General features: G+C 29.0%; 1 protein-coding gene and 1 long non-coding RNA gene across 2 annotated transcripts in view; one reads left to right on the forward strand and one right to left on the reverse strand.

Moving 5' to 3' along the window:
* The window catches only part of LOC129984268 (uncharacterized), a 55,973-nt gene extending 52,838 nt beyond the window's left edge, over positions 1–3,135 (forward strand). Inside the window, exon 3 of the long non-coding RNA XR_008785477.1 lies at positions 2,863–3,135. This is a non-coding gene — a long non-coding RNA (uncharacterized LOC129984268). The remainder of the gene's footprint in view (positions 1–2,862) is intronic.
* Positions 3,136–14,309: 11,174 nt separating this feature from the next.
* Positions 14,310–15,792, reverse strand: LOC129984267 (serine/threonine-protein phosphatase 6 regulatory ankyrin repeat subunit B-like). Its single transcript, XM_056094112.1, has one exon. It carries the CDS (start codon positions 15,673–15,675, stop codon positions 14,440–14,442), a length of 1,236 nt encoding a protein of 411 aa, XP_055950087.1. The 5' UTR covers positions 15,676–15,792; the 3' UTR covers positions 14,310–14,439.
* Positions 15,793–16,010: the final 218 nt, after the last annotated feature.

The raw sequence follows: 16,010 nt of genomic DNA on the forward strand, positions 1-16,010 counted from the left end.
ATCTGAACTTTATTCTAAGATAAATATTATAAAAGGTGCCCCAAAATTAAATCAAGATTTGAATATGCCACCATTCGTCCAGTACTTTGTTCGCAACCCAAGTAAAAAAAAATAATAATAACATTTGACATTTGATAGTTTAGGATTAGTATAAATGAATAACACGTTGTTTTATGTTCACATGATAGAACAACGTGTTAACGAAAGATTTGAATTAAATGAAAAACACAGTTTTTTTTCCTTAAATTGTTACATTTTTACTGAATAGTAAAGAACAGAGGATAGGGTTATGTATGGAATAACTGGTACATACGCTGGTACTTTTCTGGTACATACGCACTCTTTTGTCGAAATTTTCTATGGCTATTTTGCATAAATGCGGCTGAATTTCGTTGATGCAGCGATGAATTTCCTCCTTCATTTCACGCGTGCTTGTGGGCTTGTTGGCATAGACATTTGACTTCAAACAACCCCATAGAAAGAAATCCAATGGTATTAACTCACACGGTTTAGGGGGTCAATTTACAAATTTTTGAACTGTGACCGCCAGACTTTCATTACTTTTTGAAATATTGTTGAACAATGAAAACTCATTGTTGGATCGTGTAACGCTCTATTTTTACTAACCCTAAATTATCAGCTGTCAAATAGTTTTTTTTAAAATAAGATTACAAATACTTTACTGTGCAAATTGTGGCAAATCTTGCGTTAATTTTGAGACACCCTTTATTATCTAAATCTAATTAAGTAATCTCTCATTTGAAATATTTGATCACAAAAACAGATAACAAATTCAATTTTCCAAACATAACTGAATAAGCTTCTTCCACTATCAAATATTACTGAAAACAAGCAATAATTTATCATTTCCTGGTATTCGTAAATTTAGTCTTAAAAGAAGAATGAAAGCGAAAAATTTAAATCCGCCTTCAATTCCTCTCTCTTATTAACACTTTTTCTTATTTTTATTTGCAGTGCATACAAGTAGCATAATTTTCCCATAAACTTCTGAAATAACAACCATCAAAAGACAGGAGACTAGACAAGATTGACCGTCGAATTCTTCTTCGTCTTTGTACATGAAAAGCTGCCTGTAATGAAAGGCTTGCCTTTGACAACCAAGTGACCATCGTTTCGCTGTCGTTGTTGGAATTTTACTTTTTTGTCCCAGCAAATTGTTTTCGGAAAATGATAAATGGGACTATTTTCATCTACATGTTGCTGTCTCATTTCATCCCAGACAGAGCATTGTCAATTCGATGTAGAAACAGGCATTGATTAAAGAAGTTTTCTTCACAGATGAGTTTGGCATAGAGGGCATTAAATGATGATGAAATACGAGGTAATTTAATGAGTAAATAGAAATAATAAATTTTCTAATGGTGAAGATAGGCGAGATCTCTTAAATGTACTAAGATAAAATTCTACTAACAAGAATGAAGGCAATTATCAAGTCATAAATGAAATAAATGAGGGAAAAATTAGGAAGCCTTTGCCCAAATCTATTGTTATTTTTATTTTTTAAAAAGTTATTAAGTAAACTATGATATTCACTTATCAGTTGTTTTAATATAATTTAAATTTGTCAAGGGCTTTGAAAGTTTCAGTTTATTCATTTAGTAAAAATAGCCAAATATCTGAAATTCCAAAAAAGTCGGCCAAAATTAATAGAAAGGTTAATACTGCTTCAATTCTACAGTGTTGTTTTCTGCACAATCTGTCTGATAGTAAAAAAGAGTGATTTCCAGATATTTTTAATGGATAGTGAATTAATGACATATTAGTGACATGATAGTGTTTGTAGCAGAGCGAGCTCTCTAGCTGCATTGTACCCTGTTTCTGTTATTTAATAACGATTTACTGTTTGTGTGTATATTGTTGATTTTTACAAAACATCGACTGTGTTTTTTTAATACTGTTGCTGTTTTTGTGTTTCGTACTTTTCTCGTGGTGTAAAACGTCGTTAGTCGTTAACGAGCATATTGGACACCTCACTATTCACCACCAGAGGATTTCCGCAATCCTGTGAATGTAAACGCTTTTATAATATTTTTTTTTCTATGTCTTTTAAAAGCGTAAATTAACGAAATTGAAAACATGTACAGAATTTCTTGAACAATCAATTTCGTGTCTGTCATAATATCAGGAATAATATTATTTTACATAAATGCCAAAGATGGAAATATGGTAATTATGAAGCATTCTTAAAATTAAGAGACATAAAATGTCTCAATAATCAGCCAGTTTTCTCATTTTTTTATTGCAGTATTTTATCCCGTATTTTTTTTTTTTTTTCATATTTTACCTTCTTTTTTGTAATTATATGATCGCATAATTTAGTACTATTCTATATTTATCCAACAAAAAAAACTGGTATGCTATCTAGATTCCTTTACAACACTTCAACAATCTGATTGCCAGTAATTCGCATCATCAGGTAATGTCTATTTCTGTAGAAATATTTATTGATATTTTATGATGCGTAATATTTTATGATGAATAATACGGTAGGAATTATAGATATTTTATGACAAGTATTTTTCTCATTGTGGGTGATTTATGAGAGATAAGATTTCAGTATGATGGGCACAAGCTAATAGATCTATATTCCTGAGAACATTCTTGACTTATAGATTTAGAAACAACATAATTAGAAATGGAGGCCGCAAATTAAATGAAAGATATTTTTAATGACATCCGCAAATTAAATCAAAGATATTTTTTGAATATTTTAAAACAGATATCAATGGAACTGAAATGAAGTGCAGAACAGGTTTTATAAATTATATTCTCATTTGCAAATCATCAAAATGTTGCAAAATGGGCAAAAATTTGCTCCACGACTGTCTTTATCTATTTTAGTTGAAAGAGGTAACCATTAACTGGCTACTCTGCCCCCCTCCCGTAGACACACAGATAAATAGGAATGACCAGATCACCATGACAGCAACACTGGCGAGTCCTAAGGGCCCTCACCGGTAATGACCCAACCCTTCCCTAGGGAAGTGAGTCTCATCATCGATGGGAAGTAGTCAACCTCCACCTCTATTTGCATCCACCAGATCGCCGAGAACCAGCCTCCATACTGGAAGCTTCTCATTCTCATTTTTGAGGTGCCTCCCAGTGGAAGAGTTGAAAGAAGTAATTCAATTTTTCCCTCTTGTTGATTGTAATTGTATTTTTAATAATATTTCATTATTTAAAGAAACGTATATTATCTTACAATTATTTTTGAGTAAAAACTCTAAATATGTTTTATTTTTCTTTGTTGAACTTTTAAAGAAAAATTTACAATAATTTTTTTATTTGCTCAAAAATTTTAGTTTTTTTGAAAAATGATAATTTTTTCACCGGAATAAATCTGAATATGGTACAAATTTTTCAGCAAAAATTGTACTTATACAATTATTCGGCCAAGTGCAAAAGAGTTGGAGACGGAGGGAGGTTCTGTCCGAAATTTTACGTGGGAAATGTGTTTTATTAAATGTAATTGATAGTAATAAGTGTAATAAGAATTTAGTGGATTAATTTTAAATGTAATTGATTTAAATGTAATAAGAATTTAGTTGATTAATTTTAAATGTAATTGATTTAAATGTAATAAGAATTTAGATGGGGGGTTGGGGTTGGGAGGGAAGATACAACTATTGATTCAAGCAATATAAAAAATTATTTACTTCATTTAAAGCATTTATGCCATTTGGAAGTATATAACTATTCTAAAGATTTAGCCATCAATTGTTGGTCAAATATACAAGTTGATAACTTAAATATATGTTAATATAGTCACGTTGCTTTTATATTTAAGGTATAAAATAATAATTAATAATAAAGCTTAATCAATAATCATATTAATGATATTAATATGATTAAATTAATATATATTTATGAAATATTTTCAGAAAAATCGAAATACTGACAGATTTAAAATAAAATTTACTGACCACTAATGAAATCATATAACCTATTAAATAATAACCTCATACTGTTAAATCAAATTTACAAATAAAAAGTAAAAATATTGAAATTATTAAACAAACTATACTTTAAAATATATAATGTAGAATATGTTATTTTACTACAATTAAAAAAAAAGCATACAATATTATATACTTTTATATTTATCTCGTTTCTACGTGAATTGTTTATTTCTGTAATTGAGATATGTTTTTCCTGTTAATTTTATTATATTTAATAATAAATATTTCTCAATTAACTCATTTTTTCAATTGATTTTGACATACAAAACAATTCTAGAGAATCACAAACTTTCACAAAAAATATTTCAAAATCGATTGAAAACTTCTTAACTGCGTAACTCTCACATCTTCTCTACTTAGTGAATGAAATACCTTCCCGGGGTTAAACCAAGCTCTCAGTTTCAACAACTCGTCTACATGCAACGACTATTGTGCGAATATAATTGTCTGAATGCCACCTTGCGTTTGTGGATGCTCGTAGAGTGTGTTGTGAAGGCCAAATAACGGTTGCCGTAGGTTCAGTCGACGCAGATGTGGATACAAAACCGATATTAGTTGGAGCACTCTCAAGAGCTATCAGACGAGCTAGTCAAACATGCATAATTACATAAAGGTGCTTTCAGTATCATTCATAAGGGGTCGTTCTCAAATAGATATATTATACTGATGAATAATTTACCACTTTATATAGCTTACTATGCCAAGGACTAAGTGGTGTCTGGTACATTGTGAACGAAACAAGTATTTCTATTAATCTATGCATTCCAAATTTGGCAAAAGTATGGTTTATTGGCTGAAATTTCGAACTAGAAGAGTTTAATTTGAATAAACAATGGAAATTTAATTGTGGAAAATTAATTTTTTTTTCTTTTTGATTTTGATTAAACTTAGTTTGCATTGAGTTTTCTTCGTTATATTATAGAAATATTCTAGAATTCACTTTTTTTTTATTTATTGTATATTAGAAATATTTAAGTAATCAGCTGAAGACAAAATGTAACAATTTTTTTGCTGGAAACGAAATACTGAAATGATACTGGAAATTATTTGATTACTATTATATTATCCAATCCTTTACTCAAACTTTGTGTATATAAATAGTGGTATCTAAGCAAATTAATTTGAAGTACACCGAGCAAGAAGATTATATAATCTTATATGATCTTCCATAAAAAAAGAGCAAAATTTCCTCTGCCAAGTAGCGTATATATTTAGTTTATTTTGCCTGTCAAATTTTATTCGTAAAATAGTTTTAAAAAATTGTAATTTATATCATAGAGAAATATCAAAAAATGCACTTAATAAAATATTTTTTGTTGTTAATTGTAATAGAAATTCCCAAGAACTGTGCATATATGTAGTGGTATCTCAGCAAATTAATTTGAAATACACTAAGCAAGAAGATTATATGATCTTTTAAAAAAAAGAGCAAAATTTCTTTGTCAAGTAGTATGCGTTAATTTTGTCTGTAAAATTGTTTTCTATCTAAAACTGAACAGTTTTGTAATTAACATCTAAAAGGAATGGAAAAATGCATCTTTTTTTCTTTCTTTTTTTTTTAATTATAGAAGAAGTAAACTGCGTCTTTTTTGCATAAATTCTTTACTTTTCCTATACAATGTTCTTCTTTTACTGTTATAATGTTCTTCAAAATACTCGAAATTATACTATCCCTATTATATTATCCTGCCCTATTTCTAAACACTATATATATATATGTAGTGGTATCTGAACAAATTAATTTGAAATACACCGAATAAGAAAGTTATATGATCTTCCATAAAAAAAAGCAAAATTTCTTCCGCCAAATAGCATATATTTAATTAATTTTGTTTGTAAAATTGTATTCATAAAACAATTAAAAAACTTGTAATTGATGTCATAAAAAATGAAAAAAAAATCTTCTTATAAAATATTTTTCTTATTTTTAGTTTTTATCGAAGTGAAATGTATTTTTCTTGCATAAATTCTTTACCTTCCTTACGTAATTTACCTCACTTTTTTCAATTTAAAAAATCAGCATATAAGAAATATAGAAAACATTATTTAAAAAATTCACTTCTCTTAACTTGAAAGACTTGGTTGTTGAGAAACACCATCCAAATGTTTTTAACTTTTTAATGTCAATTGAGTATTTTTATGAACATTTGACATCTTTTATCATGTTTTCTTAGTTCAAATTTGTTTCTTATTAAAGGCATAATTTTAATGTGTGTTCTTTGCTTTTAAAATATCTTAGTCGTTTTTAGTTTAAATTTTTTCACACTATTTTATTTTTATTCAACGAAATTTTGGCGCAGTTAGGCAAGAAGGGCTCTTGCGCCAGTAAAACTAAAAAAAAAACCAAACCAATCCTAATTAAAACCACAAGGTTTCAGGCTTTTTTGAATGGGGGTCTTTGGTACATAAATTCCAGGCAACCTTTTTCAACTATTTATTTTCAATAAAATTGCATAAAACTATGTGCATTTCCTATAATAAAATAATTACTATAAGTAAAGGTTATGAAGCTACCGCGGTCTCCTAGACTACTTAGCACAATAGGATGTAAAACTATACCTAATATACGTTACGTTACAATGATGATGTCGTGTCCGCGTTACCACGTAAAGGGGGTGCAGTAGCTCTGAGGGGGAAGACCCCTGAGCACCCGAGGGCAGAAGTCTAACTTCTCGCTCATATGAAGATGAAACTCACACATTCGCTTGTACAACCCCTATTTACAGGGGGAGGGCACATTCACACACCTCACAAATAGAATACAGGTGAAGAACAACCATGTCCGAATCGGGATTCGAACCCGGGACGCCCACATCACGGAGAAGATGCGCTACCCATATGCAAGGACGCCGGCTTACGTTACAATACGTATCTGTTATAAACTAAGTCGTTGTTTTGTGCTAGATTAAAAATAACCACAATATGATCTTGTGATTTCTACCTTTTTACTAACGACGCTTTTTTTTACATTAAGAAAACACGTCTTTTTTTAGAATTCAAAGAATGTTGCCATTCAGTAAAAAATAATACATTGTTGCCATTCAAAGAATAAACTATGAATAATAAAAATAAATAATAATTATAATTAATTATGACAACTTTAATACTTAACATTAGTGTAAATATCCAAACAAAAATTTTATCTATTGATGTACTAGCCTGTAAAAGTTATTCCTGCATTTTTATTAGAATACGATACATAATTGGGAAATAAATCGTGAAACAATATCAAATTCTTTAATTTTTTTTTCTCGCAAGTTTCAATTAACTTATTTCCTCGCTCATTCAATTCAGAAATTACGCTTAGTACAATGTGGAGCAAACACTTCAAAATCATTCACTTTTTCTCAATGGAAAAACCAAACTTCGAATTTATTCTATAATTTTTCTATGAAAACTAACAGTTATTACACATGGCGCGTTATGTCCACACCAAACGTCTTAAATGTTCTGATCAAATATTCTACTTATCCTTATAAATGTCTTTCTAATGTCTAATCTTAGATTTTGGTAAGGATTTGTGCAACTCATTCAACTATGAATCTGTAAAAGACTGTAGATCTTATTGGATTATGTATGTTTTTATATCGAATAATAGCTCTCCGAAATATTTATATTATAATTTTGTAAAATTATAATTCAACGCCTGTATTAAATATGGCAGTGAAGTTTTAGAAGGTAAGTCTTTAGGCTATTAATTAAAATCCAAGATTTAATACATTTTTGTATCTTATTAGATAATAGAAACTTTTATATTCTTTCCCTTTTTAAATGAATGAAAAAAAACTTAATAAAAGTTTAATGATATTCAGGATACTATTTTTTTCATCTATATTGGACAACTCTATTACAAAAATAATGATGCACAAAAAATTAAATAATTATAGTGTCCCAGTAAAATTTTATATCAATCTTTATCTTAATAATCAGAGAAAATTAGGACTTAAATATCATCCACATGTATTCATTTTATTCTTTACGTTTTTTTTTTTTTAATTCATATCATTTTTATTGGTAAAAGCGAATTAATATCTACAAAAATATAGGAAAATATAAAAAGAAAAAGATATACATCTATTCAAAAGCTTCCGCTTCCCTTTTAAAAAGTTCCAAAAACGATATTTCGATTACCAAGAATTAAAACAACATGCGAAATTTTAGTATAAAAGTACGATTTCTTTTTCCTGCAATTTAATTTTAATAAAACTGTCTATCAGTTTCTATATTTAATCCACAAATTTGAGATTGAATTTTTTTTTCTATTGATATTAAAAATATCTGCGATTTATATTCAGCTTTCAAGTTCACTATCACAGCTCAAATGCATGAAACTAAAGAAACAAAATTAATCCACCTGGAGCTACTTAACCTAATCTAACTGCCTAAACCTTTTGCAAGCGGATAAATGACCGTTTTCCGATGTCAATTCCAATGTATTGGTAAAATGCAGGATATTTAGTGTTAAATTATATTATATAAAAATTCACAAACTTCATCATAATAAACATTTATGCTTTGAGTTAAAACCAGAGTGAGTAAAACTATAGTCAAACCAGCTGGAATGGTCTCCCGGAAACGTTATCGCTTAATCTCCAAAAGATTTCGTATCTTCTTCCAATCATGATATTAAATTACCAATAAAACTTTCCTTACAAATTGTACACCAAATGTTAAAATATATCTTGAATCATCTTGTTTTGATTTTAATGTGATAAATAGCTCTATAAATAGCTTCGTAGTTATTCATGCCAAATATCCCAATGATTTTTTGAGTGACTTTATATTCAGTATGGTTCAAATGATATCGCTTTTGGATTTTCTAACAATTGCCAACCATCACAATAGCCATTGTATTGCTTTAAAACAAGACGTAATATAAACAAAATTAAATCAAATTATTTCAAGCTATCATATCCAAAATTTTTATAGGACCTAAAATTTGTTGTACAAATAAATAATTTTATCATTCTATCTGAGTTATACATACGTATACAATCGTTAAAAATCTTTACTCTGTTTCTGTTTAGAATATTTGTCAGCAATTTTCTCTGCAGTGGCTTCTTTCAACAATTTTTTCTATTTCCTGTAAGAATTTACCACTTTCCTTCAAGTTTATATTCTCGTTTCTAGTGCTGTTTACTTCCTCGTCTCAAAATCTTTAAAAAATTTCTAGAAATTTACATAAATTCAGATAGAATATAAGACTTTAACTTACATCAAAATCCTTCAAGAAAAAAATGGTGATATCTATAAAATGAAAAGATTTGGAGGAAAAAGAGTTATGAGTGTTAACTTTTTTTCATGCCTAAAATTGGATGATCTTAGGTCCAAGTTGAGTGATTTCTTTAACCATTTTATTTTAATTGTATGTTTACAAGTTGTTCGATTTTGTTCAAAAAAGTTAATAATTGTACGTAACTACTTCATATTATAAGTCAATAATATATTTTAAATAACACATTTTATAAAAAAATCATAGATGTTTACTTTCTTTAACTCTCACTGTACATATATACAGATGAATATGCAGATAAATACACGAGAGTTCCAAAGCGATCTTCCTTCTTTAGACATATTTTTAAAAGCGCAGAAATATAACAAAAATTCAAAACTTAATCTTTTTGACATTTACTATACTTTCTTTTTGTATAGTTCCTATATGAGAAATAAAAAAATACCTGCCGAATGTGGACTTTTATCGCTAGCTGCTCGAATCGAAGAGAGAGTGACATTTTAGATGCGATGAAACGACGCAGAAATCTCATAACAGTATTTCACCTGATCCAATCCTGCAGGTGCCGTCTGGAAAGTAATGGGAGATCGATCTCGGGCAGAACGTTCGCCCATTCCTGTAACGTTCATTATACGTGAGATAAGATAGGTTTCTCTGAGCTATGCTTACACTGAAATTGAACTATTTCTTCTGCAATGTTAAAGCCTGCTTGAAATACTCTACAAATGGTAACTGTACACTGATATTAAAATTCCAACTGCATCTATGCAGTACTGTGTATCAATTTCAGATATTCTATATAATGTTTAAACGAAGCGTGAGATATTAGATGAACTGTAAGAGATGAGATTTTTCGTATTCCTAAGTGATTGTTAAGTTCTTGAGTTTCACTTAAATTACGATTTAAGTAGGCATAATGTAGTTCATAACTTTTTGAATCAAAATAAGAATTTCACAAAAGTACAATCATTCAAATTGTATTTCACAAAAAGTACAATCATTCAAATGCTTTCTTTCTTGTGTATTATTTGACATATAGTGACGCTTTTGTTGATTATTTCTATTCGTATGTAACATTGATTATGCACAATCTATATAATGTTTAAACGAACCTATCTTGTATTCTATATAGCTGGGTGGTAAGCATCCAATATCAGACGCGAGAGAAAAATTCCATATTCGAAATTCGTGTACACGAAATACTCTTCTTCTGTAGAGGTATCGTGCCCCTTAAGAGTCATTAAATATAATCTAGAAATCTGGTGTTTATCAGCTCAGGTATCACCTCATCAACTGAACAAGGTTCAAGATCGTTAGTCTCAAATCAGTCTTCATTTTTCTTCAAAATGAGATGATAATATAGTTAAAATAGTTTAGTTTTTTGGTTTTACTCAGTCAAAAAAAAAGAAGAAGGTCTTCGAATTACATATAGCTTTTTCTTTTGTATATTAGAAGTACAAACCTCTCATGCATGAGACTCTGAAATTAAATCATACAGCCACTCATGTCTTTCTTGAACTTGCCTCTGGTCTATAATTTTTTGCGAGGAAAGGAGGGTGCAACACCTTTATTTCAGGGAAAGCGTAAGATGTTCGGCGTGAATGTTTCCGCTGTTTTTAATATGTTATTTTCAATTAATTGTTTTGATTATTATTGTCTGCAGTTGACCTCATTATATTACATCACAAACTGATTATAAATATTATTAAATTATATTATTGATTAATTATATAATTTTTTAATTAAATATGAGTGAAAAATCATTGCTAACTTTTGTTTTAATATATTTTATTTTAATTTATGTTATTGCAGATGTTTCTTTTATTCTGCTGATATTCATCATGTTACTGATGTGTTAAATGTGTATTTAATATGTGGTATACTACTGGTATTTAATATGTGAAAATAAAATTGTTATAATCAAATACTGAAAAAGTTATCATTCAAAAATATGTAAGCTTATAACATACATAAATCACTTCACTTAACAAGACACTATTTTAGGATTGTTCTTCTTTCTAGCAAATATCATCTTTTAAGTTAGATTTTTCCTAGAATAAACATTTGAAAACTTAGAGCTTCTAATATCAAGATATACAAAATATTCAATCCATTAGGGTCCTCACTACATTTTTGAGGAATTCAAATAAAAACACAATCTTAATCACTCAAATTTCAATGCCACAGAGAGAAATACTATCTATCATTTTAAACTATCATTAGAACAAATTCATGAAAGCATTTAGTAAAATTCACTTTAAGATCAAAGGATCATTTTATCTTGTATTTTATGTAAATTCCTTTTTCTAAATGACTATAAAAGTTCTCCGTTTAATATAAAAATGTATTTTCTAATACATCACTGTGATCATAAATATATTTTTATATCTTTGATAACCAGATTCAAATGAGTTCTTCATAAAGCCATTGAATATAAATAGGTTTAATGAGTTTTTGAAAAAGTTTGGTATTGGGAAAAATACATTTATTATTATATACATATATGATTGCTTACATTCAGATCTCATGACCACTAACTGCCCTTGTTACATGCTAGAAAAACTAGTATGTCTGCAATTTATTTCAGTACTATATACAAATATATTATGGTACATTCATTCAATAATAATTTTTCTATGATCCCCTTTTTACATTCCTGAAACGCTATATAATGATTGGAATTTGTTCGCTCTATTATGAAAATTATCATCCTATATTTTAGTTTAGTTTAGTTATATTAACGTTCTGTTGTAAAGCAACACTAGGGCTATTTTGGGACGGACCTCGTGATTTTGAACCGCAGTCAGATGACGAGGACGACACCTGAGCTGGCATCCCCCCCTCACCACACCAGTTGGAGGACGTTTGGTCTGACGGATTTAACGTGCAACAGAAGCCCTTACACACAATTAAAATCAAATATGATTAATTCTCTTGACAACAAATTTACTTGAGTTTTGAATTAGTTGCTTCATCTCTATTTGGTGAGTCATATATCAACCCATCTAAGAACTCAAGAAATACTTGAAATAATTAAATGTGATCAAACGATTATTGCCTCTAAAACAGTTGCTTTGATTTAATTACAGATTTTAAACAAAAAATTTTGTAATTCGATGCTGGAGTTTAACATTAATCATATGACAAAGATTTTGGAATTCTGCATCTTTAGCAGTAAAAGTGGAGGAAAAAATTTTATATCATAATCGCTGCTTCAATTTTCGCTATCGTCTTGATAATCTTTAGCATTGTATAATTATCTTATAGACTAACTTCTATTTAAAAGAGTATTGCTGTTCCATCATTCTTAATTGCATTTTTTTATATTCAGTGTCTAATGAATGAAGCGAATAAAGCATTCCATTCTTGAAAGAACAATCAAGTGAGCATATTTATCATATGACAAATATTTTGGAATTCTGCATCTTTAGCAGTAAAAGTGGAGGAAAAAATTTTATATCATAATCGATGCTTTAATTTTCGCTGTCGTCTTGATAATCTTTAGCATTGTATAATTATCTTATAGACTAACTTCTATTTAAAAGAGTATTGCTGTTCCATCATTCTTAATTGCATTTTTTTATATTCAGTGTCTAATGAATGAAGCGAATAAAGCATTCCATTCTTGAAAGAACAATCAAGTGAGCATATTTCTTTTGTTAATAAATGTGAAGAGACTAATTTAAAAATGGGCTACAATTAACCGATGCTGTTAAAAAATGGATTGATTGCATTTTGAAAATCGAATCGACGATTGTGGATTTCCAAGAATCTATAGTATCTATAAATAGATACATTACTTTCTAAAAATAGATATATTACAGAAAAATTTTAGTATTTTTTAACCAATATAACAATGTTTTTCAATAAATTGTGAAACATTGACAAATTCTTTGCTAACCATTTCTTTCTGTCACAAATTCCATTTATTTCAAAATTCACTCATTTGCAGCGGTCACTTCAAAGTCGTTCTATTATACCGAATAACCCAATGAATAATTTTTCCTATGAAGTCATTATGAATGCAATTAGCCACTTAATAACTTTGTCCAAATGCCATAGGTGCATTTATTTATCGAATTTTGATAGTTGTAAGCTAAAAATAAACGATTCATAACGATTATAATTCAATATTAAAATATTTAGAATACATAGATAAGTCAAGTATCCAATAGATTTCCATTTGAATAAAAATAAGAAAATATTCCCAAAATAGAAGGATTAACTCATTAGATAGTAAAGAAAATAAAACAATTAAGTGCTTAAGAACAGTCATTAACATATGGCGAATTATTCCTATATTAACCATCATAAGATTTAAAATAAAATATTTCACTTATCCTCATAACTATATGTTTCCCTCTACCTAATGAATTAGCCATCATTCAACTAAGAATAAATATAACATTCTAGGTGTTTGAGATGATGTATATTTTTACACATCTTAGAATAATTTTAAATTATAAAACTGGAGGTAGATAATTCAATGCCTAAATTAATCATGAGTATGACAGTTAAGAGGGTAAGTTAAATACAAAATTTATTTTTCCTATCTTCTTAGATAAAAAAAAAGGTCGATAAAAACAGAATTTTCATGACACTATCTTTTTATCAGTGTTTGGCAATTTTTGTACAGAAATGAAAAGCGAATAATGAAATTAAAGATTATAGTGACTTAGTAAGATTTTATTCAATTTTTTTACCTTAATAATTAGTGTAAATCAGAATTTAATTATTATTCACGTATAAATAAGTTATTTTTACATTTATTTAAATTTATAGGTAAAAGTGAATTAATGCCTTCAAAAATTTAGGAAAAAATTGATAATATTTTTTCTTTTAACATGTTTATAATTATAATAAAATTAAAATAAATAATATTTATCATCCCTTACTACAGTTCTTAATAGCTTTGCATATCTACCGAGTAAATAGAACACGTGTTTAGCAATTTCGTTTAAAATAAGAACCACGCCCCTTAAGCTGTACATCTCTAGAAGATTAAATTTAATAACCGAAAATAAATTTAGATTAATAAGCATAAGTGAATTTGTAACAAAGAAGTAAGCAAATAAAAAGACAAGAATAAATTTAAAATAATTTAATAATTGATTTGTAAAAATAAATATAATAAAATTGCATTAGAAGCACTTTTCTGTGTCTGAACAATAAATAAATTACATCTCAATCTCTCATAAAATAATTTCTTGCGTTATAGTAACTTGATTATTCTGCTTGATAAGATTGAGTCATTAAAGATGCTTGAATCAATCGCAACAAATCAGTTCTGTTCAAGTAATCGCAAATTAACCGTACCACATCACTCAATAGTTCAATGTCACCTTTATTCGTTTCGTTTTTTACTCTGATGCTGAAGTTCATTATTACCTCCTTCAAATATAACTCAGGAATGTAACATTCTACGATATCGCTGTAGACACCGCATTTTCCCTTCAACAAAGCAACTAAAACCTTGGAGTATATTTTTTCTGGCAACTTGTTGCAACTGAAGATTTTGCATTTCAAACCTCTTAAAGCGAAATCGTGCAGAGAGATGTCTTCAGTAATCCAAAATGCCATCATTCTGCGCACTGTAATAGAACATACTTTATGGAATTCATACAAGTTGTGAACGACCATTTTTTCTACTATTCTGCATATATCGATAGGTTCCTTTGGATGCACCAAAACACTCATTTTTATTAATGCCTTAGCAGTTTTAAGTTCATCTGAAGGATCATCGAAATACCGTAGAACAGCCAAGTCTAGTGGAGTCCTAAACCATTTATCTTTGCAGTAAATATTTGCGTCATACTTAATAAGCTCCTCTATTAACGTTTGGTTTGGATGAAGTTTGAAAAGAGCTATATGTAGACAAGAGATGGAATTATTATCGTAAATATTGGTATCCGCACCAGATGTCAACAATATTTGAACGATTTCAAAATCTCCAGTCTCAACAGCTCGAAAAAGTGGCGTTTCATTGAACTTATTAATGCAGTTTACATCTGCTCCAGCCTGTATGAGCTTTTGAACTATCAGTTTGTCGTGACGTTTCTTTTTCATGTACAACGAAGACTTAACGGCCAAGTGCAATGGAGTGTTTCGAAGCACATTTTCAGAATTCACATCAGCACCTGATTGCAATAATACTTCGATGACTTTTCGATTGCAGTGAAGTACGGCTATATGCAGTGGCGTGTTTTGGGCTAAGTTCCAGACCTGCACGTTTGCTCCAGCTTTAATCAATTCTTCTACTACTTCATAATTATCAGTAATGGCTGCCAAGTGAAGGGGCGTGTCATAGTGAGCATCTCGAGCATTGGGATCTTCTCTGTTCAGCAACATGCGAATCGAGTTGAGCTTAACTTCTTTGCATATAACTAAACGATGCAATTCCGTATCATCGTTTGCTTTAAAAATCATTTTGCGGATGCTGCAATTAGGACATTGGCAATTCATTTCCAGACCTTGAAGAAATCGAATATTGGGTATTTATTTTGAACTTAAGTTGGTTAGAATTACCCTTTAAACTGCAATTAGGCGTATGATCTTCCGCAGAAATATTTTATGAGGATGGTAACTGTGTAACTGATAGTAACGAAGAAAAGGTTAACTTATATAAGTACTAATTTTTCATTCACATGCTCTTGCGCATTAGTATGATGCGCAGATTTTGCTGAAAGGGCTAGATCAATTTTTAATCTTTTGAAATAGGTATTCTTTAAATATTTTTATATAAATGTAATGCGATTCTAAAATACTGAGACAATATTTAAGGGTAGATCAATCAAAAA

This window comes from Argiope bruennichi, chromosome 9 (genome assembly GCF_947563725.1).
Source record: "Argiope bruennichi chromosome 9, qqArgBrue1.1, whole genome shotgun sequence".
Classification (NCBI taxonomy): domain Eukaryota; kingdom Metazoa; phylum Arthropoda; class Arachnida; order Araneae; family Araneidae; genus Argiope; species Argiope bruennichi.